Here is a 26341-nt window from a genome sequence, read left to right as displayed (position 1 = left end):
CCTCGTCAGATCACTGGGTATTTTGCGGATAGGGCCCCTTGGTTCGTCGAGTGACGCACGAGGCTTTTGTCTAATGGAGAAGTTGAGTGCTTGACTTCTGACTTAGATCGTTTTATGCATTGATATGTAATATTAAGATGATTTAACAGATAATAATATAGTAGTTTATATTTTTCAATTGTCTCGTATTAACTCTGCAACATCATAATTTGTGTATTGAATAAATGAATTTTTAAATTATATGGCAATAGTATCTCATATAATTATACAAAAGTAGTCTTATAATATTTAATTCTAGCTTATAAGATCGTTGCTTCACAAAATGACCTCTTTCTCTCACCCTATCTCTCCTTTATTACTAAAATCTAGTAGTATTATATGAGATAACCTATAAGACTGCTGATATATACCAATGTACCTACCCTAAGTGTCGTTGGGCTGAAGCTACGTCCTGATTTGTTAGTGAAATTTGAACGAGTTTTCTTTTCTTTAGAACAAGCCTGAAACTACTAGTCATTTCTGTTGGCGCCTGCAAGGTCTTTGGACTATTCTCACCTTTTTTTTTTGCGAGGGAGGTCTCTGGAATATTCTATGTTATAAGTTGCATGTGAGTTGCAAGGCATGAAATATACTGATTTTTCATGTCTAGTCAGCTCCCAGCTTCATGCATTTTGAATTTTCTTTCTTGTTTATCATCGTTAAATTAAGGAGTAAAATCTATTTAGAGTGTCTAAATCTATTTAGAGTGGACTAGAGTTCCTTCCGAATAAAGTCTATTTTACTGCCCAAACAATTCACTTTGTCTATTTGACCCACTTAACAAAATTTCAGCTCGTTTTACTCACTCAAACTATTTAAATTGGGTCAATTCACCTTAATGAAATTTGTGTTTTTATTTCTCCATATACAAGTTAATTTTTAAATTCAATTTTTTGCAGATGACATCATAGCCTATACAAGAAGAATATTCAAACATATTTTTTGTTATTATTTTTCATACATTTTCATATCTCGGCGGTTAAACTAAGTATTAGATGCTTTCAATATATGAAAATAACCACGAAAAAGTCTGATATATTTTTATAAAATAGGGTATGATGCCAGATATCACCATACAATTTTTGAAGTTAAAACACAACTTGTATGAGGAGAAAAAATAAGACAAATTTTATGATGAGGGTAAATTGGACCAATTTAAATAACTACGGGGAGTTAAATAAGTCAAAACTTTATATGGAATGTTAAGCGGACGAACCAAATAGATTGGGTAGTAAAACGAACCTTTTCTGTTCCTATAATTCTCAAAACGTGCCGGGCTCCGCGACAAGAAACCAAGCACTTCGAAACGAAACTTACGACCGCCAGTATATAAAAGCCTCGCAGGGCACCGGTTTGCACCTCCTTAAATTTGTCTCTGCTCTCGATCGTCTCCGCCCGGAGACCACCCTCTTCATCCGCCGCCGGCGCCACCGGCCGCCGGCGCCGTCTCCATTACCCTGCGATGGCCGCCGTATCCGGCTCCAGCTCCACCAGTCACATCTAACACGAGTAGCCCTCACCTGAGCGGCTGGGCCTCCTTCCACAAGCCCGTCTCCGCGTCCGGTCGGGTCGAGAGGAGATGGAGGCGAGCGTGGGCATCCGGGCACAGCCCCGTGCCTGGGCCAGGCTCGAGATGCAGCACGGCCCTTCCTCTGCGAGAGTCCCGGTGAGGTTCCCAGCGGAGAAGCAGCCGCAAAGGCTGGTTCTGGGAACGGATCCTTGGAGGAGGAAGGATCCGGTCCGTGCTGCAAAGTTGAAAGTTTCGTGCTGCAAGAAATCGCCAGGCAAGTAGTTCAGTTGCCCCTTTAGGTTATCTTGCAGTTGTTATCAAGAAATCGATTGGTCGTGATATGATTTGATGCCAATTGCTATTGTAACTTTGGTTGCATGCATCACTAAAATTATATTAGATTCGGGTGGTCAGTTATTTTTGTTCTATTGGTTTTTGCGGCGGGAAGGGATACGTATCTGCAACAGGCCAACAGCTGTTGGCATGAGTCGCATGGCACGCTTCACACACCGACACGAGGCAGCTAAGGGAGGGGGCAGAAATTGGACAGGCTGGAGTGTTGCCATACCGTTTCCCATACCGCCGGCTACTTAGGTGTAGGGGTGCAGTTAGGATGAGTGTTACCACATTTGGGATGTCTGATTCGAGAAAAAAAAATTAGATACGGATATCTTAGGATTGGGTGAGGACCCTCTAGGACATGGTCGTTAAAACATCTTTTTTCTAGAACGTATTGCCGTTCCAACGTCAGTCATCAGCTACAAGTAGCCACTGAAATGGACACAAACCTAATCACAGTGATTAAGCTGTTTTGTATTTTTTAAAGGAAGATAAAGCTACTTTGTGTTTAGGATCATTGGCTCCATAGAATGTTAACGGTTGATCCCGTCCGTGTTAGGTTGATCTTTTTCGTGCAACTATGTGGTTTTTAGAACTACTAGTTGAGTAACCGTGCGTTACAGCGGAAACAAAAATTACACAAACTGACTTCAAGCATATGCAAAAGCTAATACTTACATCAACAAGCAAAATAAACGATCAGAAAACAAGCCCATCATATTTTGTAACTCACAAAGGCACTTAAAAATTAACCGATTAACAAATTTATAAGCATTATTTTTGGCACTAGTGTGCGGTTGTAACTCCAGAACAGTCCAAAGAGGCAATACTCTGTAATTTGCATGCTAGGAAAAAATAGAGGACGAGGCGTTCTGGCTTTACTTTTATTCAACTTACAATTCAGAGCATACTAAACGGTTGAGATATGGTACGCATAATAACGCATGGCTTGCAGGTACTGAAAAGGTCCATTACTCTGCTGATGAAGCTCTCATACTACAGGTGAGGAATTTTTTTTTTATGAATAAGAAATAATGTAGTGCCGATTTTCTTTAATTGAGGAAATACATCAACCGGCTTTTTTTTTTGTTAATATAACTGACGTCCATGTCAACTCCAGCAAAAAGCCCAGGATGTTCTCCCTTACTTGGATGGCCGATGTGTTTATCTAGTTGGTTAGTTTTGACTCTGCTTCAGTTCAAGCCTAAGTGCATCCCATCATGTTGCAATGCATATATGATATTTGTGTAACTTTGATATACAGGAATGATGGGTTCAGGCAAAACTACAGTTGGGAAGATCTTGGCCGAAGTATTAGGTTATTCATTCTTTGACAGGTTTGCATTTCTCTCTGATAATTATTGTCAGCAACTGTCAACCAATATCTTGAAGTAACCTTTTTGCTTATGGTTTTTTAATGTTATTGGCACATTCCTATTACAGTGATAAGTTGGTAGAGAAAGCTGTTGGTATGCCATCTGTTGCTGAGATCTTTCAGCTCCATAGTGAAGCATTCTTCAGAGATAATGAGGTACATATGTCTGTTTCTCTAAACATGATGAGATTTATTTATTTATTTCCTATTGAGGGTTGAAGGTTTGGGGAAAAGACTCCAAGTCTGCAAGCCATTCTTTTTTCTTTCTTGGAAGATGGAATTGGCAGTTCCCCACCTCAGATTTAAATGATGTTATCAAGCAGTGGCTGACAGCATTAACCTCCTATTGACGTAGTACCTCTGTACCTGATAAGCAACTTTTTCTGACATCCTCTTGTTTCATTCAACTTCTCAAGAGTGGGGTCCTAAGGGATTTGTCATCAATGCATCGATTAGTTGTTGCAACTGGAGGTGGTGCCGTGGTCCGACCAATCAATTGGTACTGGAAGTGATAAACTAACCTGAGGTTGCTCTTCAAAACCAATGCTCACTAAGGTTTACTGTGAAATTTGCAGGAGTTACATGAGGAAAGGGCTGACTGTGTGGTTAGATGTTCCACTGGATGCACTAGCAAGAAGGATTGCTGCCGTGGGAACCGCTTCGCGGCCCCTCTTGCATCAGGAACCTGGTGACCCTTACGCAAAGGTAGCTACTGATGCTCCTATTATTATTATCATCTGACATGTGAGCTCTTGAGCTCCATTCTATTTTGGTAACGAAAACAGTGCTAATGACCTCTTGTTTTCTGATGCAGGCTTATGCGAAACTCACAGCACTTTTTGAGCAAAGAATGGACTCATATGCTAATGCTGATGCCAGAGTTTCACTTGAACGTAGGTTTCTATAATGTTCAGTAACAACATTCACTATATATAATCTTGTTTACCTTCTGATGCTTCGTCTATATTCAGCATATAAGTTACCGATTCACATAATTCGATGCAGATATTGCATTAAAACAGGGATATAATGATGTCACGGTACTTACTCCTAGTGCGATTGCCATTGAGGTATCCTGAACTTCTATTGTCTTCCTGTTCTGCCTTGGCTGAACTGACCTTCACAACTAATCCTAACTGAAATTCTTTTTACCTCGACTCATTCAGGCATTGCTAAAGCTGGAAAGCTTTCTTACTGAGAAGGCCATGGTCAGAAACTGACGCTTGTTGGTGGGGGAAAAGGACACTGACAACATATGGCTCCTGTTTGTTTTATTGTACATATACCTTTGCATAAGACTCTTTTTTACAGTAGCATTAGGTTGTTGTTTCACCCAACATGGAAGAGGGTCATTTGAGTTTCTACGTGTGTAAACGAATAAGTAAATAACTTTCAGTTAAAATAATTTCCATTTGTTATTGAGAAACTAAGTAGAAAAGTGCATTAGTTTGCATATAACGAGGTATTAATAATAGTTGATGTATCTTGAATTTGGTTAGTATGTGTTTGTGGATGCTTGTTTTTTTTATGTCTAACTCAAGTTAGAGTTGTTCAGAATTGGTGAATTCTTCTATGTACGTTACACACACCGTAAGTTTCGATATGAACATCAAATATTCCGGTGTTCATCAGAAATTCTGGTGTGGACAGTGTATACTCGCCGGACTATTTCTTGCAGAGAGCAATTTTTAGGCAAAATTGGAGATCAATGCACCAGAAGGTCCGGTGATTGTGATGGCTACACCGGAGGATATCAACAGAGCATTTTCAGTGCTGAAGTAGAAATGAAAGCAAACAACAGATGGTCTAGTGATTGACTTTGAGAGTGCCAGAGTATTTTCTACAGAGAGGAGATTTTTGACGCCAAGTTTGATTATGTACGCCGGATAGTCCGGTACTGAGATTGTGAACACTGGAGAATGCATCAGACCTTTCGTTGCAGAGAGGTTGCAGAAGGGTGGTTCGGTAGATTGGCACACACCGGATTATCCGATGATGGACATGAGATCACCGAAGCTTTCATCAGACCTTTTCTTACAGAGAGTAAAAAATTTCTGGAACAGATAATGTTACACTCACCGGATGGTCCGATGTTCAGGAGCAGAACACACCGGAACATCCGGTGTTCACGTTTTCTGCAGGATGTGCTTTGAGTTGTAAATTTTAATTTAATGCTAATCTGGAGATATTTTAGAGTGTGGAAAAATGTGTTTGCTTGTTTCAAGGTGTGCAGGTGACGGATGCAATTTGGCGATCGACGACGGGTGATCGGGGCTAAGCCGGTGCTTGGTGCCGAACGATTAAGGAGATCCGGACGAAGTCAAGAGTTATCGTAGATGTACACATGAAGGTCAAGCAAAATATGAAATTGTGGATGAAGATAGCATATTGACAAAGTCAAACAAAGGGGGTGCCAGTGCAAGTGACAAGACGGCCTGAGAGATCGGGAATAGGATAGACTTTCTGGTGGTCAAGGTCGCAAGACGGAGGACACGCGTCATTATCGGAGCACTAGCTTCAGGTAGAAGCAAATGGCGACTAATCACACTTTGAGAAGCGTGCTAGGGATTCATAGTTTGACCTCAAAACCGTGGGAGGACTGGAGGAGTACGTGGCACCATTGCGAAGCTTGCGTCGAACAAAGCTAAGTTGTAAAGGTGCCGCGGCCGTTCGATAAATGCAGAAGAAAATAGATTAAAATATCCTCGATGGTAGATAGAAGTGTACTACAAGGGAATAATATTTTGGCAAAAAGTTAGGAAACTTGGGGTCAAGTTTTCTAGGCCTATAAATAGAGGTGATCAGGAGATGAGTAAGTGCACCTTTGTAGATGGCGACCTTCTATTTCTCGGTGAGGAAGAGGATGATCCACTACTCCCCTCGACCACACCTGCTTCAGAGCTAACACCTGCCTCTTCTCCTCCAGTAGAGGGTCCTGCAGCGTATACTTCCACTTCAGCTGCTCTCGAGCCTGCACTAACACAGGTTGAGGGGGAGTTCACTTCTAGGCGTGAGGCCACTCAATACATTCAGCGACGACACCCTCCACACATGATAATCGGAGATCTAGATGAGAAGGTAACGAGAAACTATGAGTAGGGAATTCGAGATATCGATGATGAGCGAGCTCAACTTCTTCCTTGAGCTACAAATCAAGCAATGCAAGCAAGATACATTCGTCCACAAGACAAAGTATACCAAGAATTTGCTGAAGAAGTTCGACATGAGTGATGTGAAACCCTTGGCAACACCGATGACTACCTCGACCGTGCTTGATCTAGATGAAGATGACGAGGAGGTGGACTAACGGGAGTACAGGAGCATGATCGACTCTCTCTTGTACTTGACAACGACAAGACCCGACATCCAATTCGACGTCTGCTTGTGTGCTCGCTTTCAGGCTTCACCGAGGATATCTCACCACCAAGTGGTGAAACGCATTCGGAGGTACCTCAAGCACACTCTCAAGTATGTGCTTTGGTTTTCTGCTTCCTCTTCGCTTTCTCTTCGAGGTTTTTCGGATGCAGATTTTGCTGGTTGTAGAATTGACAGGAAAAGTACATCTGGTGTCACTTCTTGAGTACTTCTCTTATGTGTTGGTCTTCTCACAAACAGTCTAGCGTTGCGTAGTCTACTACTTAAGCTAAATATGTAGCTGTTGCTAGCTATTACTCATAAATTTTATGAATGGTTGCTACTTTGAGTGATTTTAGGTTGAATTTTAAGAGCATGCCACTTTTGTGTGACAACACCAATGCCATAGGCTTAGCCAACAACCCAGTTCAACACTACATAATCAAACACATAGATGTGAGGTTTCACTTTTTAAGAGATCGCAATGAGAAGTTAGACATTGAGTTGAGCTACATATATACCCAACACTAGCTAGCCAATATATTCATCAAGCCTCTATATGCTAATTTGCCTATTTGAGAGGACAACTTGGTGTGTGTCATCCCTATAGCATTGTGTGAGAGGAAGTTATCATTTGTACATATTGTATCCTACTTTTGTTGCATTTGCATTACGTTTTATTATGTAAGAAAATTATAGTAGTTGAGTTTTGACTTATATGTCTTTAGCATTTTCGGTTGCTACACTTGAATTTGGACTAAATTGAGTAGTTGTGTGGAGCAAGTTCTTAATCTTAGACTCCTCTTGATTCTTTGACATGATACATTTCAAGCAAGCTAGATTTCCTTAAGATAAAATTTGGTAATTTTATGAATAATATAGACTATAAAATGCTACATTCTTGATCACTATGTTCGTAATTGCTTTAGCTTAGTCAATACTTATGTTAAGACTAGCTTGATGGATATCTTGCTCTAGGCTTCTTGATTCAAGATTATGAATTGTGGAACATTGTACTATATTTTCTGTCTTTATCAAATATTTAACTCAAGACAGAACCTTGAGGGAACATGTGCTCCTTGTGTCGCAAAGACATTATTTGACTTGATCATGTGAAAACTTGTTTCGCTGTGAAAATATGAATATTCTGGTGAGTTAAAGTATCATGTGCTCAAATGTGATCCAATACGATTGTCTTAAAGCCTCAAGACGTTTGTCATACCCAGTGACACTTTACTTGGATAAGAGTCACTTGAGGATAAAAAAAATGAAAGAAATGTGCCTAAATAATCAATTTTATTTTAATCACTTGATCTAACTAAGTCTTAATTTCATATATGAGCGTTTGCAAAGCCTACTATCAAGAATGTTTGTTTGCCTAGATTGAGATTGAAGTTAGCTACTTCTTAATGCATGTATTGCCTCGGCACGAGTGGACACTTATGTGGTAGTCACCTTGCACATGATTCAGCTATGTAAAATTAAATGTGTCAACTAACTCTTTAGATTTAGCTTGTCAAGCTTCATGTTCTTGTGTTACTATCTTTTTTTGAGCCTCTGTGCAATTATAAGATCCATCCTCTCCTTTCCAGAGCCCTTTTGATATTTCTAGCATATGCAAATGCTTAGTGGTATACTTGTGAAAGCCCACTAGGATTGATTGTTTATGCATTGCATAATATTTTGTCTTTGATGTTTGTATTACCAAAGGGAAGAGTATATGCACAAAAAAGAGGATATACTACAAAGGAGGAGAAATGAGAAAATTTACAACAAATCTTAAAAAATGAAAAATGTGCATTCATCGAGAAAGAGCATTTGTTTTTGAGCTTTTCTTGATTTTGGCCTGTCTTTGTCTATCTTCGATTTTTTGCAATCTATCTTATACCAAGTGATTTGTGTTTACTCTTTTTCGAGTTTTTGGTCACTTAGATGTGCTTTACTTCTTTTATTCCAAATCTTTGTATTTTGAGGGTTGTCAATGCACTTATCAAGGTGAAGATTGAGAAAACAAGTGGAGAAGTGCCTTGGTTTACACGTGATGAGGCATTGACAATAGTTGATGTGTCTTGAACTTAGTTAGCATGTACTTATAGATGCTTGTTCTTGTGTGAACATCGGATGTTCTGGTATGAGCAGTGTATACTCACAGGACTATTTCTTACAGAGAGCAATTTTTTGGATGAAATTGGAGATCAATGCACCGAAAGGTCCGGTGAGTGTGGTGGCTACACTGGAGGGTATCACCGGAGCATTTTAAGTGCTAAAGCAGAAATAAAAGCAAACACCAGATGGTGCGGTGATGGACTTTGAGAGCACATGAGTATTTTCTGCAGAGAGGAGATTTTTTGCGCCAAGTTTGATTATGTATGTCGGATAATCCAGTGCTGAGATTTTGAACATCGGAGAATGCACCGGACCTTTTGTTGCAGAGAGGTTGCAGAAGGGTGATTCGGTGGATTGACACATATCAAATTATCGGGTGATGGATATGAGATCACCGAAAACTTTTACCAGATCTTTTCTTGCAGAGAGCAAAGTTTTCCTAGAAAAAAATAATGTTACACTCATCGGATGGTTCAATGTTCAGGAGCATAACACATCGGAACATCCGGTGTTCACGTTTTCTGCAGGATGTGCTCTGAGTTGAAAACTTTAATTTAATGCTAACCTGGAGATGTTTTGGAGTATGGAGAAATGTGCTTGCTTATTTCAAGATGTGCAGGTGACTGATGCAACTTGGCAGTCGACGATAGGTGATCGGGGCTAAACTGATGCTTGATGCCGGACGATCAGGAAGGATCGGACAGAGTCAAGGGTGATCCTAGTTATATACATGAAGATCAAGCAAAGTATGAAACGAAGAATGAAGATGACGTGTTGACAAAGTCAAGCAAAGGGGGATGCCGGTGTAAGTGACAAGGCTGCCCAAGAGATCAGGAGCAAGAGAGATTTACCGGTGGTCAAGATCGCAAGACGGAAGACACGCGTTATCATCGGAGCACTAGCTTTAGGTGGAAGTAAGTGACGGTTAGTCACACTTTGAGAAGTGTGCTAGGGATTTGCGATTTGACCTCAAAACCGTGGAAAAACTGTAGGAGTACGTTGCACTATCACGAAACTTGCATCGAGGCGAAACTAAGTCGTAAAGGTGTCACAGCTATTCGATGAATAGAGAAGAAAATAGACTAAAATACATTCGATAGTAGATATAAGTGTACTAAAGAGAAAGATATTTTGTAAAAAAACTAGAAAACTTGAGAGTCAAGTTTCCTAGGCCTATAAATAGAGGGGTATAGCTACAGGAGAGGTTGAACCAGCCATTTGAGTCCCTTATATCACCTATATGAGAGCATTGTGCTAGAGTTTTAGTGGAGAGGAAGATAAAGTTTTAGTGGAGAGGAAGATAAGTGCACCCTATGTAATATGTGAGAGTTTTAATAGGAAAATCTTTATAATCCGTCTAAAATAGGACTGGTCTTTTTGAGTATGAAGTTTATTTTGTTTCATATGTTTGAATTCCCCTACTAGTTTCTCTCTCTTGGTTCTCTTATCTTGTGTGCAAGTTTTTTTCTTTCCGATTTTGATTTTCGTTTTGGTTTTTGGGCTGAAATTTCAGCACCTTTTAAGGTCATTCTTTTTGTTGCTGGAGGCATAAAATTCATATACACACGCTTATATGATAAGTTCTTAAATTCACTTACCTCTAGACAATCAACTTGAATGGTTTCATTGCTCATTGTTCTTTTTTTTATACTTGTGATTTTTTAAGTGTTAAGACGTATAGATTGATCTTAAATGTAAAATATGGTTCATATACCATCCGTAGAGTTGTATTGCCTCAATTCTCTTGTTAAAACTTCTCTCAAATTTTGCTTCTACTTGAGTTTTAAGGTGTTGGGTGATCTAGATAGGAGAAGACTATCAATTTCACAAGAAATTTATTGATACACCTATTCACCCCTATAAGAAATTTATTGATACGCCTATTCACCCCTACTCTAGTCGCCAATCTCATTCCTGCAGTTATTTATCTTAATGAATGGTCGATGGGCATTAGGTTATAACATGCTATTTTGCTATTTCTCTGTATCATATAGATTGTGAAACAAAACCAGATCTACATGAATTCATGCTTTCAAAGCAAACTCCAGTGCTGCAGTGTTATTTTTATCATGACACGGGTTTAACTTAAAGTTTGTGGTACACTATTTTTTTTTCTCAAACACGCAGTTAAGTCGCGTATAATTGCATTAAGATAGAAGAAAAAAGTTCAAAAAACAAACAACAAAATCAACACACTCTAAACAAAACTCACACCCACACACGCGAACTCTTTTCTAAACTGATTACATGGCTCGCCACTGAACTAAATAAATGACCAGCTACCAAGACCCAAATGCATTACACTCCAACCAGCTGCACCAGACCGGAGGCCCCTACCTCACACCATATGGACATAAAAAAGGGCCGTTTATGGGGCTTCTTTTTGTTTGAAAATATGTACATAGTAATGCAGTATTTCTAAAATCTATATTGATCTTGAATTCTACAGTATATGCTAGTATGCTATTGAATGAAAAAACCCTCGTCTTCTAGCAGTGATTCAAAAGAAAAGTTATACAAAAACCTTTGAAGAAGCACAGACCGAAAAGTTGTACATTTAGCTTTATATGAACATTCTTCTAATGGTTCTTGCAAAAGCCCGAGATAAAACACGATTAGTTAAATCCGCTGGCAGGAGAAGCAACTGATGTTGGGACTCCGGTGGAAGCTTCATTGGAGAAGGATATACACAAATAAGCATTAGTATGGAGCCTAGAAGTTACAAATTATGTGTCATGTGAATTTCAAAAATAGTCTCATCGAACTTGTATGTCTGACTCACCTCAGAAATGATGGAAAGAACTGACCAAAATTCTGGCAGAGATGTCATTTCATATAGCGCAAGAGGAATTTCATTTGTGCTACCACCTTCCTTCTCTATGGTACTGTTATTTCCAGGAATCTGCAAAACTTAGAATGAACAAAAAGAACAAAGGCTCAAAGCAAAAGTTGTAAATCTTGTGATGCAATAGATCTTCTGAGTCATTTAACTCATGTAAGAGAAGATGGGATATTGATAGTCCACAACATAATGTATGCATACTTTTCATGAATCATATATTCATATGTAATCTGATGCTTAAAGCACCCAGTCAACACATGGTATTTTAGTTTATTAACAGGACCAGTACATGTACAGAAAACTGTAAAGTTGTTGGACTCATAATATGACATTCAAATCTGAAATCACCCCGCCACTTCGATTTGAGAAGACTATATTAAGGAACTTCATTATTTTTGTTAGTATCTAACTTCTATTCTTTAAAATGTAATATCGTCAACTACTTGGTTATAACCTGATAGTGTTTTTTTGCATCCCCTCCACATATTTGAATTATGAAACTTGAAATGAGGTCTATCGAAAATTTTACTTACAGCAGATGAATTTTCCGTCTGAGGAACCTTAGATAAAAGTAGAAGGCGATATAGATTTCTCAAGTTAGTGACATCCTCGTCGTCCAGTGAGGGTGATGGGGATGGACCACCAGCAAATGGCAATCTGGAGGCCGCTGCAGATGTTGCAGAGCTTAATGTGGCTACTCCAAGTGCATCTATTCCCTGCAAACACTAAATGCTTGAGGGCGCATAGCCAGAAAGTATTCCTAACAAAACAGGTATGCAAATTCATTTTAAGAAAACATGAATAATGCCACAAGAAGAATCCTTATCTGCTGAAAGTGAATCAAAGTTTATTGAGACCCAAAGGAGGCAGAACGAGAAGGCATGTTTTTTGAAATTCTGCATTATTTGGAACAACAGGATGGTATTTCTGCCTTGACTGCAAAGCTCGATACCAATTTTTAGAACTCCCCTGAACAAATTTACTGATTTTGAGAACAAACTATATACTATCTGATGCCTTCCTTGTCAGCATTCATGGCATAGAATGTCCAAAAGTGAATTCGAAGCTGTTAGATTGACCTATGTTGAATAAGAAACTCACAAATGAATTGTCTTTGCAACCTATTTAAATGCTTTTGGTAGATGTTTAAATATTTAGAAGTTAGAACCATTAGATGCTATGGATTTTCCAAATATTATGACGATCAAGCTAATTAAATATGGTAATTGTGCCTTTCGCAGTCTACTACCTTTGCAATCTCCTGAAGAAGTAAATCCTTCACAAAGGCACCCTGTAAAGAGAGCACAGAGCTTCATATATTCAACTGCCAAGTTCAATCTTATTTGATTATGATGAAAAGTTCAGTATCAAAGAGCTATTAGCCTAGTTTGATCCTACCTGTTTAGTGAGTGTGAATGACAAGACTTGCTTAATCGCATATCTCGTACTATCAACATCTTCTTGCTGATTTCTGACCAATGACTGCTCTGTTCTGGCCCTAAGCGACTGTAAAAAGAACCGTGCAATGAGAATATGCTCAGAAATAGATACCACAAGTTTCATAATCTAATGAAATGAATGAGAGCTAAAGCTTTAGCCATTTTGTTTAAAGATAAAACCCAAATGAATATACGAATCAAATTATTATTACCAATGACTGGAATAGGTTGGTTTCTTCCACATGTTAGAAAGGAAGATTTACATCAAGTTTCAAACAGTGAAATCTTTATTCGCGTCATCTCATATAACTCAAAACAACTGCGTTGGATGGGATAAGCACTTAAGCAGCATACACGTAAAGCATGGAATGAAAGAAACCAACCTCAGTTAATAAAGATTCCAGGCGGTCAATTTGGAAAGCGCCATCCTGTACAAATTTTAGTTGAAAAAAGAATAAGATGATAGTCAAGCTGACAGAATTTACAGTAGACAATCTTGGGCATAACATAGGAAACCTGAAAACGAATGTAATGCTAAGTAAACTTGTTAGCACGATCAAAACCAAAACAGTAAACACGATTTAAAATTGTCCAAAAATACAAATGTAAAATCAACCTTATAAAGAAGAGTCTGCAAAGTCGATCGAAGATTTGGTGAGTTGTCAGTGAGAACTTTTCTCGCAATCCATGGGTATGAACTGCTCAACACTTTATAGTTTGGATTAAAGCTGATCGCAATACCTTCCAAGACAGCAAGGCTGAAAAATCACATGTTAAGCATCTCATAAGAAGAACAAAAAATTCAGACATGTTAGGCAGTGCAAATATTTTAAAGCATCTGCCTGTCTGCAAAATTTGTTAGAGTAGCATTTTGCTTATTTGCAAACAAACTCATTACCTTCGAATTACAAGAGAAAAGTACGAAGGTATCTGGAACTTGAATTTATACCTGAAACAACGTTAGCTCTAGTTAATGACAGAAACTTATAGTGCATTGAGAGCCCTTTTTTTTCTTAGAAGAATGGTGCTATGCAAGCTAGATTAGTACATTGTTCGTCCAAGATTCCCTGACAGATCTCCAAAGCTTATATTTTGAACTCCTCTGTTAACAGCATTCTCAAATACACCTGGGACAAATATCAAAATGTAGGATATTTATGCCAATTGGACAAATATTATAAAATGACTCCTGATCTGCAAATTCGAGATTAGCACAGCTTGGATCAACCAAATCTGAGTTACTTAAACATTTCCAGCATTCATCTGGAACTGGAGTACCTGTCAATGCCTTTGTGACTTCACCCTTCTGAGAAGTTGGAGGAAGCAAACTGCAAGACATATAAAAGACAAGTTGCATTTACTGGGTATGGTAACATCAGGGAGAAAAAGGTTCTTAGTATAAATTGACCCTACTTCACAAACCTAACCTGTCATATACTGATAACTGAGAAACAACCTGATGTGTGAAAACCTCAGGAAGTTAACATACAAACTAATTTGTATCAATTCAGTGTAATTTTCTTACCCAAGAGTTATAAAATCTTTTGCTAAAGCATCAAAATCACGGTTAACAAGATGAAGACAAGCTTCGATAAATCCGTCACGAAGTTCTTGTCGGAATTCTCCCATCATTCCGAAATCTATTAACAAATAACGTGTCACATTTAGTTGAAATGGTGGTAAAGAAGCAAACTAGGAACCCAAAAGTTACCCAGGACTAGATACGGGCAACCTTAAGTGCAGAGATAGTAAAATATAACTATACCTAAGTAGGCTAGCTTCCCATCAATTGTACGCAAAAGATTTCCGGGGTGTGGGTCTGCATGATAAAATCCATATTCTAGTAGCTGGGAAAGCGAACAGTATACTCCAACCTGTGAGGTACAAATACACCAGCAAAATCTATCTGATCAATTGCACTTAGTGAAGCGCAAGTTTTACGTGATTTATTTGAGTTTTGACAAGCCCTTCTTTACCTCAACCAAATATTGATCTCTAACTTCTGACAACTTTTCTCCCTACAAGATCACAGTAAGTAGAATTAAAGACTGCAAATTTTGCATGCATGTTCGGTTGCTGACAGTTGAATAAGATCGCAGATTGCACCTCAACCCATTCCATGATAAGGACTCGCTTTCTAGTCTGTTCCAGATACATTTCAGGAACCAGCACATCTCTAAATTTTCCATACAATTCTCTGTTGCAGAAACAAAAGGTATTTCAGGAACCCATCCAATGATAAGACATGATCTCCAATAGGCAACTTTGACCATCAATTTCCATAGTAATATGTTACTAAAATGTAATGAATAGATACTTTACTAAAAATATATAAATATTATATATTGAAAGTATTTCTCAAATAAATGTGATGGTCCCATTTTCATATGGGTATATGATCGGTCTAAATAGTCCTGCATATGCTTGCAGTGGAAGTTAAGGATGTTTAACCATTCAAATTCTAAAACATCATGCATTTCTCAATGAAGGGGGTGTTAAGTATATATGTATAGATTATATATATGGCCCATAAGGCTCATGGCCTGTTTGGCCCATGTCACAATGTATATGTTACTCTGTAACCTAATGAATCAAAAGAGTATATTTTTCTCTCCCAAAATATCACAATTAATCATAGACAATGCTGAACTGGACTTTGTCTAGTGAATTAAGAATTCAACCTGAACTTAAGTCCATTTCTTGCTTCTGCTCTATAATCCATCTCCTGCATCAAATGTGATTTACCTGTATTCAATGTGAATCTCTAAGAATATGCAGCTGATTTTTTAATCAGATAGCTGACCAACCTAACAGGCAACAGCCCTAACTAGAAAACTGCTAGTCACAGGAGCAGTCTATCCAGAATAATAACACTTATCCTTGATCAACGTATGAATGTAACAGTTTCAAATAATGTAGCATTGGAAAATGATTGATATTTATGTTCTTCCTTGGATATGTAGTATTGCATGTGTCCATAACTGCAGATGCAAACTTCAAATTACTTGAGCCTAGTGAACTTTTGCATATAATGCTAGAACAACAAAATACCTTGAAATTAAACAAAATATTTTGGATGTTGCCCTCCATAATTTTTTTCAACTATGAACTTTTTTTCTAGCTAACTGCTATCATCTACATAGCCAATGAAACCATTCTCAAGGGAATCCTTTTACATGCCTCTAATTAATGGTACTTTCCATACTTCTATGATCTATCTGACCTCATCTCATGCCAATGCCTTCAAACATTGTAGCCAAATTGCAAATCCATTGCCTCGCATTTGACATGAGCAGAAGTAAACGGATAACACTGGTATATATAGGTTTACATAGAAATAATATATCATATTATCATGTGTGAAAAAGTTACCCGAAATAGGCTTGATGCCCATTCGTCAAGCACTGCCTGCACATAAGATAAGCAAATATATATGATTAAAAACCAAGTAAATAGAATAGACACCACAGAAATGATGTGGATTAATATAGTTGATTTTTTTTCAAAGAGGAATTTCCTTATTGTTGGTTTTGTTGCTTCGTTCTGATCTTTGAAAGAGACAAATTCTTCAGTTGATTACATGGATAACTAATAGGACACAGGCTTACCGGAAGGTCCGTGTTCAACTTGGCAGCCTTCCTTGCAAAACCAGCAAGGAACCTCAAGATAAAGATATCCAATGAAATTGCTGCTTGAACTCCAGGTCTTTGTACTTTGACAGCGACGAGCTTCCCATTGGAAAGAAGCCTAGCCTGGTAAACCTACAACAATAAGGAAAAGTAAACGTCGCATCATCCAAGATGAAATTAGTTGATTATTCACCCCAGGAACTGTCATTTCACCAATAATTGAATTTTTCATGGCTGGTAAATATGGGGCTGAACCATCATGCAGTTTCAGGTTTCCATCCTACCGTGCTTTTAGTTGCTCCCGAATTTCAAGAGCATTAAGTTAATTCTTTTTTGTTCCTTCAGGGAAACATGTGGTAACGAATGTTAACAAGCAAAACTGACACTGAGTTGCATATCAGCTTTTGTGTTCGAAGTCCAAACAGCAACATTAATGTAGAGAGGATACAGTCAGATAAACTCAACTACCTAAATGCAACTGTGCTCGGCTTCCTTACTTAGAAACACAAAAGGCTGCTAAGAGCAGCCAATCGAATCCTCAAGACACTACAAAATACGTAGTAAACAATCGAACCTGCCCAAGAGATGCAGCAGCAACAGGTTCTGGTGATATCTCAGAGAAAATCATGTCCAGTGGCAGCCCAAGCTCATTTTCTATAATGTTAAAAGCAACCTCGGTTGAAAATGGTGCTATGCGGTCCTGAAGTAGTGAGAGTTCATCCAGGTATGCAGGTGGAATCACGTCCTTCAGCAAACAGGGCAAGGGGTTGCCCCTGACCGATTAGTCAACACAATAAGTAACAAGAGAATAGGCGATGAATTATCTAAACTTGTAACAGAGAGGTAATATTGCCAGAATAGTACACTTAAACCCAAGTCGAATTAGTGCTACTGTTTAAGGATGGCATATGGTTAGACATCTGAGATCCATTAGTTTCCTTTCATCAAACTATTAAAGTTAATATTGAATCCTCCAACCACAATAGGTGAAAATGCAATGGCTAGTGAACCTCACCGGTCGTGATGAAACTGCTTGCGCAATCTTCACAAATGCCTGCAATCAAAAGAGTGGCATCGCGTAGTACCAGTTAATGATCATCACATGAACGGAGGAACACATGAACAAGTATGCATTGGAAACGGTGACACACCGGGCCAAGTTCCAATAGTATCCTCCTGAGCTGAGCCGCCCGAAGCTGCAACGACAACGACAACACCAAATCATTGGATTAACCAAAGCACGGCTAGGAATTGGATCAAGCATCGCGCGGGTGGATCAAAATCAAGTAGCGTGAGACGGACCTCGAACATGTCGTCGGAGCGCTCGTTGACGCGGTCGAGGTACCGCAGCGCGAACCACCGTCCGAAGGAGGTGCCGATCTGCAGCGAGCGCCGGAGCACGAGGAACGGGCGGCGGCGGTACACGGCGGCGATGCCAGGGAGGTCGTAGGCAGTGGGGAGCTCCACCTCGGTGGCCACGCCCTCCTCGAACAGGTACCCGGAGCACCTGGTGAAGGCGTCCTCGTCGGAGTTGACCGCGACGGAAGCGGGCGCAGTGGCGAGGGGAGGCTGCACCGGTCGCCGGCGAGGCCGACGCCTTGGTGGTGTGGCCTGCACGGCTGGCTTCCCTCGCAGAGCGGGGGCGGGGGCTGCGCGGTGGGGGAGGAGAAGCATCTGGAGACGTGCAGGATTCCGGGATTCGAATTGGGAATAGAGATTTGTGAGAGGAGTTGGAGCGGGGGAGACGAAACTGGAAGGCGGGTGGGGATGGGATTAGGCGCCAAAGGCAGTGGTGTTTATGAGGACGTGATTTTTTGTGGCGCAGCATTTTCCGGTGCAAATTTACAAGACGTCTCCGAACGCGCGGCTCGGCCTCGCATCGCAGGGGGTGCAGAAGGAGACACGCCGACACGTACAACATCGCACATTAGCTCAGAGTTAGGCCACAGAAGATCACAGTGAAACGTGTCTCGTACCTGGCTCTGCATTCCGAAAACTGTGTTATCCCCTTCACGTGGCGGCGGTCAGCCACAGCAGAGCCGCGCGGGGAAGAAGCCATGGCGATCGTGGCCGTGCTTGCCGCGCCCACCGCGAGCTCCGCAGCGCCGCGACGCTGTTGGCGTGCCGCGGCAGCGTCCTCCTCGGCGGCTTCCGGAGTGGGCCTCAAAGCGCTCCAGTCCGCCATCGACAAGGTGAGCGGCAGTTAAATCGGCTTTCTGAGTTCGTAGCATTTTGATGAGGTGACGCGTTGAGTTGGATAGTGTTGCAGAAGAGCAGCGATGATGTCAAGCAGGCGCTGGACCAGCTGAGAGAGCTGGGATGGGCCAAGAGGTGGAGCTCGCAGCCGTACGTGTCGCGCCGCACGGTCAGTGCAGTGTCTTCTCAAGCATCAGACACTTTCAAGTTCATTTACTCGTGCACTTCTGTTGCTATCATCGAGCATGTTTGATCAGTGTGGTTGCATGGGTGCTTGAACTGGCTGTCTGGCTCTGAACCTTTAATTTTTAACTGATAGATCTGCATTCTGAACTGTAAACAGACATCTCTGCGAGAGCTCACTACCCTGGGAATCAAGAATGCTGAGACCCTTGCGATTCCAAGTGTTAGAAATGATGTAAGGCCTGTTCTTGCAGAATTGAAATGGTGCTCTCTTGTTAGCTGAAGGTGCAGAAGGTTTAGTGAAAATTGTGGATTTAGTACTCCCTCTAGTCATAAATACATATCGTTTTGGCAATGCATATATTTGACCACTATTTTTTATTAGAATATATTTATAAAATTTGTTGAATTTGTGATATTATGAAATTATTTTTTAAGATAAATCTACACCTATGATTTTAAGGTTTTCAAACTAAATATTTTGAAAACTATTGTTAGTTAAAGTTTTAAAAGTTTGATCGAATTTTTTTCCAAAATCACATGTATTTATGACCGGAGGGAGTAGTTCACAACTTCACATGCACAACGGCATCTTCAGAGCTCATATCGCGCTGTTCAGAATTTAATCAGGTGTTTCCTTTTATTTGATCATGTAGGCAGCATTTTTGTTTACGGTTGTCGGTACCACTGGATTCTTAGCCGTCCTTGCAGGCCAGCTTCCTGGGGTATTACTATTTCCATGACACCTCCTTTATGTACTTTCAGATAAGATGACCACTGAAGACCTGAATCATTGGGTACCTGCAAATACGATTGTGTTCTATTTAGCTTAATAAGGAATTAAAGATCTAATATTTGTGATCTTTCTGTGTAAATAAAAAAATCTAAAAGTTTAAATTTTCTAAAATTGTCTGTCTCAGGATTGGGGCTTCTTTGTTCCCTACTTGATTGGAAGCATTTCATTGATAGTATTGGCTGTCGGAAGCGTTGCTCCAGGGTATGTGTTTCTTCGTCTCTGCAAGTTCGGAAGAGCAGGGATCATACAGTTCAAATGCATTATCTTTTCTAAGACCTTACATGGATATATCCGGCACCAAAAAGACAGCATCTCTTGTTTGGAGTAAAGTTTGCTTAGACATGAAAAGGGAAGACTATCTAAAGCACAAAATATTCAAGAACATGCAGAATGTTCATTTAATTCCATGCGTTGATCATTCTAGATACTTATAACATGATAAAAGGCTTTATCAGAGTAGTTTCCAAGCTCAGCGAAAAAACATTGCATGTTAATGATGCATTCCACCATTGCAGTCTTCTGCAAGCAGCGATTGGAGCGTTTTCCACAGTGTTTCCTGACTATCAGGAGAGAATTGCTAGGCATGAAGCTGCTCATTTTTTGGGTATGTGATTCTCTTTCCGCAACTAGTGTATATCTGCAGCTAGGAATTTACTGAATGTGAAGCTTTCCTGTAAAATTAGTTGCCTATTTGATTGGCCTCCCTATCTTGGGATATTCTTTGGACATTGGAAAGGAGCATGTTAATTTGGTAGATGAGCAGTTACAAAAGCTAATATACAGTGGGCAGCTTGATCAAAAGGAACTAGACAGGTAACTCTTTTTTTAGATCTGTCCATACCTATGATCTATGTTCATATTTTGTGTACTTCTGTTTATTAGTTATTGCATTAAACATGACACTACAGTGTAAACTTGGTCATTGCACTGGACACCTACAAAAATATCACCAGAATAAAAAAAAGTACGATAAGCTACTGACACCAACAAAATTTTATCAGGTTAGCTGTAGTTTCAATGGCCGGACTGGCTGCTGAAGGTCTAGAATATGACAAAGCCGTAGGTCAATCAGCAGACCTTTTCACCCTTCAGGTGCTTTACGAATTTCTTAGATCTTTTTCAGTTCTATATTTTCACAGTTTCTTTGCAATATCTTCAGAACATCTGAAGAATTTCCTATTTGTTTGCTTCTAGAGGTTCATAAACAGAACTAAGCCGCAACTAAGCAAAGATCAGCAACAAAACCTTACCAGATGGGCAGTGAGTTACCCATTCATCTCTTTTTGAACTAGCAGAAGCAGAACCATGTCACAACTTACGTGTCCATTGATGCCGTTCTTTTGGCATTGCAGGTCCTGTTTGCTGCATCACTTCTGAAGAACAACAAAGCGGCCCATGAAGCTCTCATGTCTGCAATGTCCCAGAAGGCCAGCGTGTTGGGGTGCATTGAAGCGATAGAGAACGCCTCTTGATTGAAATGTAACCTAAATGGCCTAACATGATTGAATCGGATATTGTTGAAGAAAACTAAGATGTAAAATTCAAGAGCTAACAAGAAAAGGTGTTTTCTTTCCAAATGAGTCTTAGACGGTGTTGTCGAACATGTTGACAGTCCATGAAATGGTAGATAAACTGTAAATAGAAGCCTCCAAACAAATGCAGTATGATTTGTCTCCACTCCATGTGATACAATCTCAAGAGTTAAGACTCCAGTCCTCAGGAAAATGCATGGTTCTGATTACATGCTTCTGTCTCTAGTTACAAGTTCAGTAGGTCTTGTAGTAGGTACAATCAATTTAAGGGGCTGATCCTCCCCAGTACACTCTCTCTTTAAAGAGATCTGAACATTTCACAACCTTGCAGGACTGCCTGGTTGCAGAAAGACATTCTGCTTGTTCACAAAATGTTCCTACGCGGACAGCAGAGCCCTGATCACAGAACACCCTTGCAAGACCGCGTGCAAGAGCTGTCGGCTGTTCGGAACTCTGTATGATCCACATCTGGCTATCTGGGATGCAGGACCCATCTCTGAAAGAATTCAGAACAATATCCTTGCCTTTGTGCAGCGACGACGAAGCTTGCAAAATGTTTGGATCTCACTTAACTTTATCTATCTATACTTATTCTATATACATATTTCGACGCAGAGGGGAAATCCTCCATGTGTTTCCTTTTCATTAAGTTCTATATACATATACTGTCTATCTAGTCTCTATATGTGCGTACTTATACATCGTCGGACCAGTCCTGCAGCTCGCCCTCGGAGAAGAGGGCCTCGACGATATTGTCGATTAGGGAGTCGACGAAGGCGTTGCAACCCAGCGTGAACATCTGGCCGATCCTGCTGCGCGCGCTGGAGGCCCAGGCGAACGCGGCGGCGCAGGCCACCACGGCCACGCACACACCCGCCGCCTCCTCGATCTCCATCATGTCCAGCTTCTTGAACAGCGAGCTGCCCGTCGTCACCTCCACCGCAACGGCCGCCGCGAATGCGAGCTGCGCGCAGCAGAAACGTGAGGATTAAATCATAAGTTCAACGTGTACAGGGAGCAGCGACTGAGCAAGGGCACGGAAATGAAGGAGCAAAGGGGCCTGACGGCACTCACCATGGCGAGGCGGCCGGAGATGGTCTCGAAGTCCTGGCTCTTGCGGGAGCTCTCGATGTAGTCGGCGAGCGACGCGAAGAACGGGGAGGAGCCTCCCGAGTCCGCGCCACCGGCCCCAGCCTCCTCCTCCCCAGTCAGGATCCTCCGCGTCACCACGCCGCTGCCGGCGCCGTACGACCGGAGCGTGCACAGCCGAGGCTGCAGCATGATCTTCCCGCCGTCGCGCTTCCGCGGCGGCGTGGGCACCGACGCCCCCGCCGCCTTCTGCGGCGCCAGCTCGCAGATGATCGCGCGCGCTGCGGCCGCCATAGGGTGCTAGCTGTGGGGCTCGCCCGCTCGCTCGCACCGCGGCGCGGACTTGGCGAGCGACTCAGCTGTGCTGGGTTCTTGGAATCCGCCCGCCTGTGACTGCAAGCAAAAGCAAACGACGGCTTCCTCTCGTCTCCCGGCGTCCTTTTTGAAAGCTCGGCAAGGACAGCGAGTGGCGAACGCGGCCGTTCACCGCCCGGTGCACTTGCTCGTGACGCAGAGGAGGCTTCACGGCGAGACGCTTCTATACAGACACGTCGCGGGTGAGTCTGGCTGGTGGTGAAGAGACGCCGGATTCTTCCGTCAACTTTGCCCGCGCGAGCCCGGCCGTAAAATTGTCGCGTTCCCGTGTGTTCCATTCCAGCAACCCACGTAGCTGTTGCTTCGCCGAGACGCCGGCATGGGCGCGTCAACGTGGCGAGGTTCTCGGACACAGGCGTTGCTTTCCGCGCTGCAGGATCATGGACCCCTTCTGTGCCATCCGATCCCCATCCGACGGTTGGTTCTTCCCCATGGACCCTTCTGCCTTTAGTCCCATTTACGGGGAGACCGGCGTACGTGTTAGATGCTCAGGCTTGGATTATGGCTGCACATCTGGAACTATGGTAAAAACCATTGCTTCTTCATCAGATGCAATCTTGCAACTGCTGGGAAATAAAAAACCACTGTTCGATTGAGATAAAGTGTTCAAACATTCAGGAGATTACCCACTCCACATTCTAACTATCAATTGGTTCTTGTTCATCCCCACAAAAAAATGGGTTCCTGTTCAAGAACGGCGGTTCAACTCACATAACTAATTTGAATGCCTTTTGTAGTTCAACAATTCAGTACCGTGAGTTATTTGAAGGGGTGATCGTTCGAATTTCCGATGGAGTATGATAAAGTCTTCAGCCAAACCTTATGTGTTTGCTGAGACGGAGTCTGAGCATGGGTGGGGACGTAACAGTAATTGAGTATTTGCAACTTAAAAAAAAAAAGCTAAGTCTACTAAAATCCACTAAAAAATAAGAATTTGAGCGGACCTCGCTCGCTCTGGTCCGCCCTTGAGCCTGAGACTGAGACGATTATCTGGTTGAAACAGCAGTAGTACTCATCCCGGACACAGCAAAAAGAAGAGAAAAGAAAAAAAAATGCAGATGATTCAGTTGTCAATCACGGTGCAATATCCTGGTGTTCTCACAAGAAGGTGCAAATGTGCAATAATAGACAAACATAAACTTGACAACTTCCTCACATCTACAGCTTCTGTCCAATCTACTTATATGTGTTAGCCATTTTTGGGGTCACGAGGCCTACTTCTCTTGAAACAACCCTGCCTACTTGGCTTCAAGCCCAACATAATACAAATAATGCAAAAAGTGCTTATATATTTTACATGGAGTAAATTATCTTGTATAACATTCCAACTATTGTTTGATACTTTTCATTATCTATATATTTCTGTAGCAGCTTCAGCTTGAAACTCACAGTTTTTTTTTCTTTTGCGAGAAAACTCATAGGTATGTTTTGCAACTATCAGAGAATTAATATTTAACTAGCATGGTAAAAATGGTAATGGACACTGCACAAATGACAGATAGAGCACCGAAGCATTGGAACATAACTTACATAATATTGTAAGAAAAAAAAATCTCGAAAAGAAACTGGGAGCTCGATCTAGCAAAAGAAGTTCTACATTTCTCTCAACACTGAAGAGCAAAAGCTCTACAAAAGGAGGAGACAGAGACGAGCACAACAACTACTGAACAACACCAACAAGACTGAAAATAAATACAAGCTGCTAGCCACATGACCCATTTTTTTCTTCTATCCGAGCTCTGGCGACCGGCACGCCGCACAGCTCCGAGCCAATGCAACTGCATGCATGCGGCCGTACGCCTGAACATGATCGACCAGTTCTGTATCCTTCTCATAGATGCAGAGAATTAAGAAGTTCAAGTCACGTTCAGACATAACTGAATCAAGAACATCACTGAAGAACCAGGCAATCAATCCATACCAGGTCATCGCCACTCAAAACATCTCTTGTAGTAGATGCCTATACATATGAATGCATGAATGGGTGTAAGCGTCTCTCTGCTGCGATTGGATAGAAGAGAGGAGACCGGTAGGGGACCTCTCCCTCCCTGGTCCCTCAAAGGGCTTCTCACTGGAGTTCAACTGCTGCTGCTTTGAGATTGCAGCGGGGAAAAGCGGAATAGTTTATGCAGGGGTGTGCGGTAGTTGATGGCTAGCAAGCTCGCTCGCTCGCTCGTCGTTTCGTCAGGGGTCTAGCTATATGGCAGCAGCATGGGCTGCCATGCATGACATGCCCCTGAGCTCTGACTCCGATGAGGGGTTTCAATGGATCATGCATAGGGGTCGCGTGTGTTGCATGCTAAGGGCTTGTCCCTTGACACCGAGAAGGTCAGAAAAGACTCAAGAATCTCCCTGCACGCGCGTCGCTAGTTCCGTGCAAGCCTCATACATGGAGCCAGATAGAATATTTTCGCCTTTACCAACGCAAACCCGTTTAGACTAAGCAACAGCGATTAGTGTTCTGTGAAGACTGAAACTGGCCTTAGTGATATAGTGGTACGTTCTTCCATGCAACCGAAAGAAGCAGCACTAGTTTGGGTGCCCTGAAAACCTGATGGCATGCATCAGAGGTCAGTCACAGTACGTGCGTGGAAATGTGCAAAGACAAGTATCGATCGACGTGCAACCATGTTCTCAGAGATCGATGTGCAGTGCAGTCCACCCATTTCCCAACTTGCAGGCCATGATCATCTGCCAAAAACTACAAATGACCATGCATGCACCATACGGTGCTAGATTTGCCGTCCAGCGTCACGGTGGAGCGCCTCATCCACCAAAGGCGGCTTTGCCGTTCAGATTCAGCGGCTGTGCCCGTGGGAGCCATGCATGCTGACCTTGCACGGTACGTTGCGTTTCCCAGCTTGGACCCAAGAGATAAACAGCTTAAACTGCCTGTCCATCGATGATCGATGCCGCTGTTCTTGTTTATGGAACTGCGCGGCATAAACTATGCCTGTGACTGACAGTGCTCGCAGCCCAAAAGTGCCCGTCGGCACTGTGCGTCTGTGTGCAGCTGCTGTGTCGTTTCAACTTACAGGGATGATTGATTGGCTACACGGATGAATTTCGGCTCCGGGTACAGACAAATATAATTTTACATATAAATATGTTTAGTTGTTGACGGATGTAAATATATGTTTACAACCTAACTTAACTAATACAGGTTGTTGTATCTCTTTATGCAAGTAGAACCACTTATTAGTATCACAAAATCACCTTTATAAGAGTAACCAATCAGAATCTTAACTCTTATATCCGCTTATACGATCTCAAATTTAATCAAATAAATAAAAACTCAGTTCAATCTATCTAAACATATACAACTAATCAAATACGGTTCTAAGCTCTCTATCATTCACTCAAACTGCTTCGCTTAGTATATCTACTAGTCTGATTAGCGCGCCTACGCCGCGCATGTTTTTTATTTTTTGTATGGAGCACGACAAAAGAAGACTAAAAAAATTAGGTTAACAAATTTTGTATATTTCAATATTTATTTATGAAATTATTAATGTTAAACACATGTAATTAATTATA

The 26341-nt window shown here is 41.4% G+C and overlaps 4 protein-coding genes across 7 annotated transcripts; 2 read left to right on the top strand and 2 right to left on the bottom strand.

Moving 5' to 3' along the window:
- Nucleotides 1–1346: 1346 nt before the first annotated feature.
- LOC133888151 (shikimate kinase 3, chloroplastic) lies at nt 1347–4753 on the top strand. The gene is made up of 10 exons (XM_062328293.1): nt 1347–1823; nt 2844–2890; nt 3009–3063; nt 3153–3225; nt 3332–3419; nt 3680–3762; nt 3839–3968; nt 4078–4156; nt 4269–4333; nt 4430–4753. Exons 1-10 carry the CDS (start codon nt 1619–1621, stop codon nt 4481–4483), a joined length of 879 nt encoding a protein of 292 aa, XP_062184277.1. The 5' UTR covers nt 1347–1618; the 3' UTR covers nt 4484–4753.
- Nucleotides 4754–11073: 6320 nt separating this feature from the next.
- Nucleotides 11074–18488, bottom strand: LOC133888113 (uncharacterized aarF domain-containing protein kinase At1g71810, chloroplastic). Of its 4 annotated transcripts, XM_062328241.1 has the most exons (21): nt 17936–18467; nt 17785–17829; nt 17649–17687; nt 17208–17378; nt 16613–16765; nt 16377–16412; nt 15686–15729; nt 15111–15201; nt 14981–15022; nt 14770–14878; nt 14530–14644; nt 14283–14332; nt 14053–14131; nt 13903–13953; nt 13621–13762; nt 13388–13432; nt 12964–13071; nt 12815–12856; nt 12099–12281; nt 11506–11625; nt 11074–11391 (listed from the first exon to the last, which is right to left on the bottom strand). In XM_062328241.1, the coding sequence occupies exons 1-21, from the start codon at nt 18305–18307 to the stop codon at nt 11287–11289; spliced, it is 2142 nt and encodes a 713-aa protein (XP_062184225.1). In that variant the 5' UTR covers nt 18308–18467; the 3' UTR covers nt 11074–11286. The 4 variants fall into 4 exon arrangements, with proteins under 4 accessions (XP_062184225.1, XP_062184226.1, XP_062184227.1 ...); XM_062328242.1 differs by lacking the exon at nt 17208–17378 and having other exon boundaries at nt 17936–18468; XM_062328243.1 differs by lacking the exons at nt 11074–11391; nt 11506–11625 and having other exon boundaries at nt 12242–12534; nt 17936–18488.
- A 77-nt stretch (nt 18489–18565) lies between these two features.
- On the top strand, nt 18566–22586 carry LOC133888114 (uncharacterized). The gene is made up of 10 exons (XM_062328245.1): nt 18566–18825; nt 18903–18998; nt 19173–19247; nt 19669–19737; nt 19933–20009; nt 20324–20412; nt 20492–20621; nt 20810–20900; nt 21003–21068; nt 21161–22586. The coding sequence occupies exons 1-10, from the start codon at nt 18691–18693 to the stop codon at nt 21278–21280; spliced, it is 948 nt and encodes a 315-aa protein (XP_062184229.1). The 5' UTR covers nt 18566–18690; the 3' UTR covers nt 21281–22586.
- Nucleotides 21525–22989, bottom strand: LOC133888115 (stress enhanced protein 2, chloroplastic-like). Its single transcript, XM_062328246.1, has 2 exons — nt 22415–22989; nt 21525–22304 (listed from the first exon to the last, which is right to left on the bottom strand). The coding sequence occupies exons 1-2, from the start codon at nt 22721–22723 to the stop codon at nt 22035–22037; spliced, it is 579 nt and encodes a 192-aa protein (XP_062184230.1). The 5' UTR covers nt 22724–22989; the 3' UTR covers nt 21525–22034.
- Nucleotides 22990–26341: the final 3352 nt, after the last annotated feature.

Source organism: Phragmites australis, chromosome 13, assembly GCF_958298935.1.
Source record: "Phragmites australis chromosome 13, lpPhrAust1.1, whole genome shotgun sequence".
Classification (NCBI taxonomy): domain Eukaryota; kingdom Viridiplantae; phylum Streptophyta; class Magnoliopsida; order Poales; family Poaceae; genus Phragmites; species Phragmites australis.
The sequence above is the reverse complement of the archived record's forward strand: the minus strand, read 5'-3'. Positions and strand labels throughout refer to the sequence as shown.